This window comes from Pediculus humanus, genomic scaffold (assembly GCF_000006295.1).
Source record: "Pediculus humanus corporis 1103172107612 genomic scaffold, whole genome shotgun sequence".
Classification (NCBI taxonomy): Eukaryota; Metazoa; Arthropoda; class Insecta; order Psocodea; family Pediculidae; genus Pediculus; species Pediculus humanus.
Genome location: NW_002987226.1, coordinates 291,453 through 293,508, shown reverse-complemented (window position 1 = coordinate 293,508; position 2,056 = coordinate 291,453). Strand labels below are relative to the sequence as shown.

Below are 2,056 nucleotides of genomic sequence, written 5' to 3'. Positions count from 1 at the left end.
GATTGCGTAAAAAAAAAAAAAAAAAAATTCCACAGTTTTTTCTCACTCTCCAAAGTCACAGAGTAATAAAATTTTTTTTTTTTTTGTTCGTTCGTTAAATTTAAAACGAGGATAAATATCACCGCATTATCATCATCATCATACTCTATGACTTTTCCCCCCCCCCTCCCCCATTTTTTTTCATTTTTCCAGTAATAAGTTGAAAAAACCAGAAACATTTTTCATTTTTTTTGTTCTCTTTTGTTTTTATTATTTTTTCTATATTATTGTTTATCAACAACAACAACAACAACAAACAAAAAACAATTTCCAAACGATTGATAATATTGATTACAAAAAAAAAAAAAAAAAAAAAAAAAAAGGAGAAAAATAATACGCAACCAAAATGTGAAACTTTATAAATTTTACACACTCACAAATGTTATATTTATATAAATTCATTATTGTTTGTTGTTTGTTGTTGTTGTTGTTTTATAAGAAATTTGATAATATAAATAAATAAAAAGAAAAATATAATAAACAAACACATGCTACAATTCATAACTTAAAAAAAAAAATCAAAAATACTTTTTTTTTGTTTCGTTTCTTAAACTTAAACGGAAATTAAGAAACGTGGAAGAAGAACGAAAAATTTTCTTATCGATAATAATAATAATAATTTTTTCTTTTTTTTTCGATTTAGATTAAGAAGGTGAACACAAATAGAAAAAAAATATTCAAATGAATCAAGAAAAATAATAATGATAAATTTATGAGGAAGATTTAATAAAGACATGGATGTCATCGCCGTGGGAGCAACCATTGCCGGATTTTTATCTTATTATAATACACTGGATGCTGGATTCGTATACGACGACAGGTGAGAGAGTCATACCCAAACAACACACGCACACACACACACCACATATTAATCGTTTGTTTGTTTCGTTTGCTTCCTTTCAGACGAGCCATTTTAAACAATCAAGATGTACTACCGACAACTTCTTTCTCGAGTATTTGGTACAACGATTTTTGGGGCACGCCCATCGCGAGTAGTAATTCTCACGGTTCTTACAGGCCTCTATGCGTTCTCACATTTCGTTTGAATTACATACTGGGGGGAGGTTTCAGACCCTACGGTTTTCACCTCGTCAACGTTTTACTACATTCTCTCTGTACTTATTTGGTCGTTAAATTAGCACGGAAATTTTTCAACAAAAATTTCCCCGTTTTCGTGTGCGGTTTTTTATTTTCCCTTCATCCGATACACACGGAAGCGGTTGCGGGTATTGTCGGGAGAGCCGACATCGCATCTTGCATTTTTTACATAATATCATTTTTAAGTTACATAAAACACGTGAGATTTCGCGTAATGTTAACGAATTACAAACACGCAAATACGAATTGTAAATTGAATTTAATTTATTTAAAAAATTATTACGATAAATCAAAGAGTGGTGGTTATTTGTGGTTTCAATGTACCGCTTGGCTCATACTATGCCTGATATCAAGTGCCTGTGCCATGCTTAGCAAGGAATCCGGTTTAACCGTTTTGGTCGTTTGCGGAATATACGACGTCGTCACGAATTGCAGGAGCGTCAAACATTTTTTCACAAAGGTAAGAAGTCAATCGTTTAATAATAATAATAATAATTTTTTTTCTATACGACCGAATGGTTGTTTAACGATTCAACAACAACAAACGCAATAAAAAAAATTTTTTTTTTTTTTTTTTACGAAAAGATTAAAGGATAATAATATTTTTTACCGCAAAACCGGTTTTTTTTTTTTGTTATTAAAAATTTTAATAATTTTTTTTTTTCATATGCACATTTTGAAAAACAATTCCATTCGTTTGTTCGTTTGTTTGTTTGTTTGTTTCACACAAAAACCAAAACATAAATTTTTAATAAAAAAAAAAGAAAAATGGACGAAGTACAAAAAAAAAAAAAAAATTTCATTTCCCCAACGACGACGAAAAAAAAAAAAAAAAAACAACTTAATAACGTATAATAATGATGATGATGATAATCGTATTCTTTTTTTTTCCCGTTAATTCCACGGTACGCGTATTACC

General features: G+C 29.5%; 1 protein-coding gene across 1 annotated transcript; it reads left to right on the top strand.

The window, feature by feature from the left end:
- Positions 1–773: 773 nt before the first annotated feature.
- Phum_PHUM241930 (smile protein, putative) lies at positions 774–1,734 on the top strand (the record flags this gene model as incomplete). The annotated part of the gene is made up of 4 exons (XM_002426171.1): positions 774–859; positions 943–1,336; positions 1,433–1,597; positions 1,723–1,734. 4 exons carry the CDS (start codon positions 774–776, stop codon positions 1,732–1,734), a joined length of 657 nt encoding a protein of 218 aa, XP_002426216.1.
- Between the last annotated feature and the right edge of the window lie 322 nt (positions 1,735–2,056).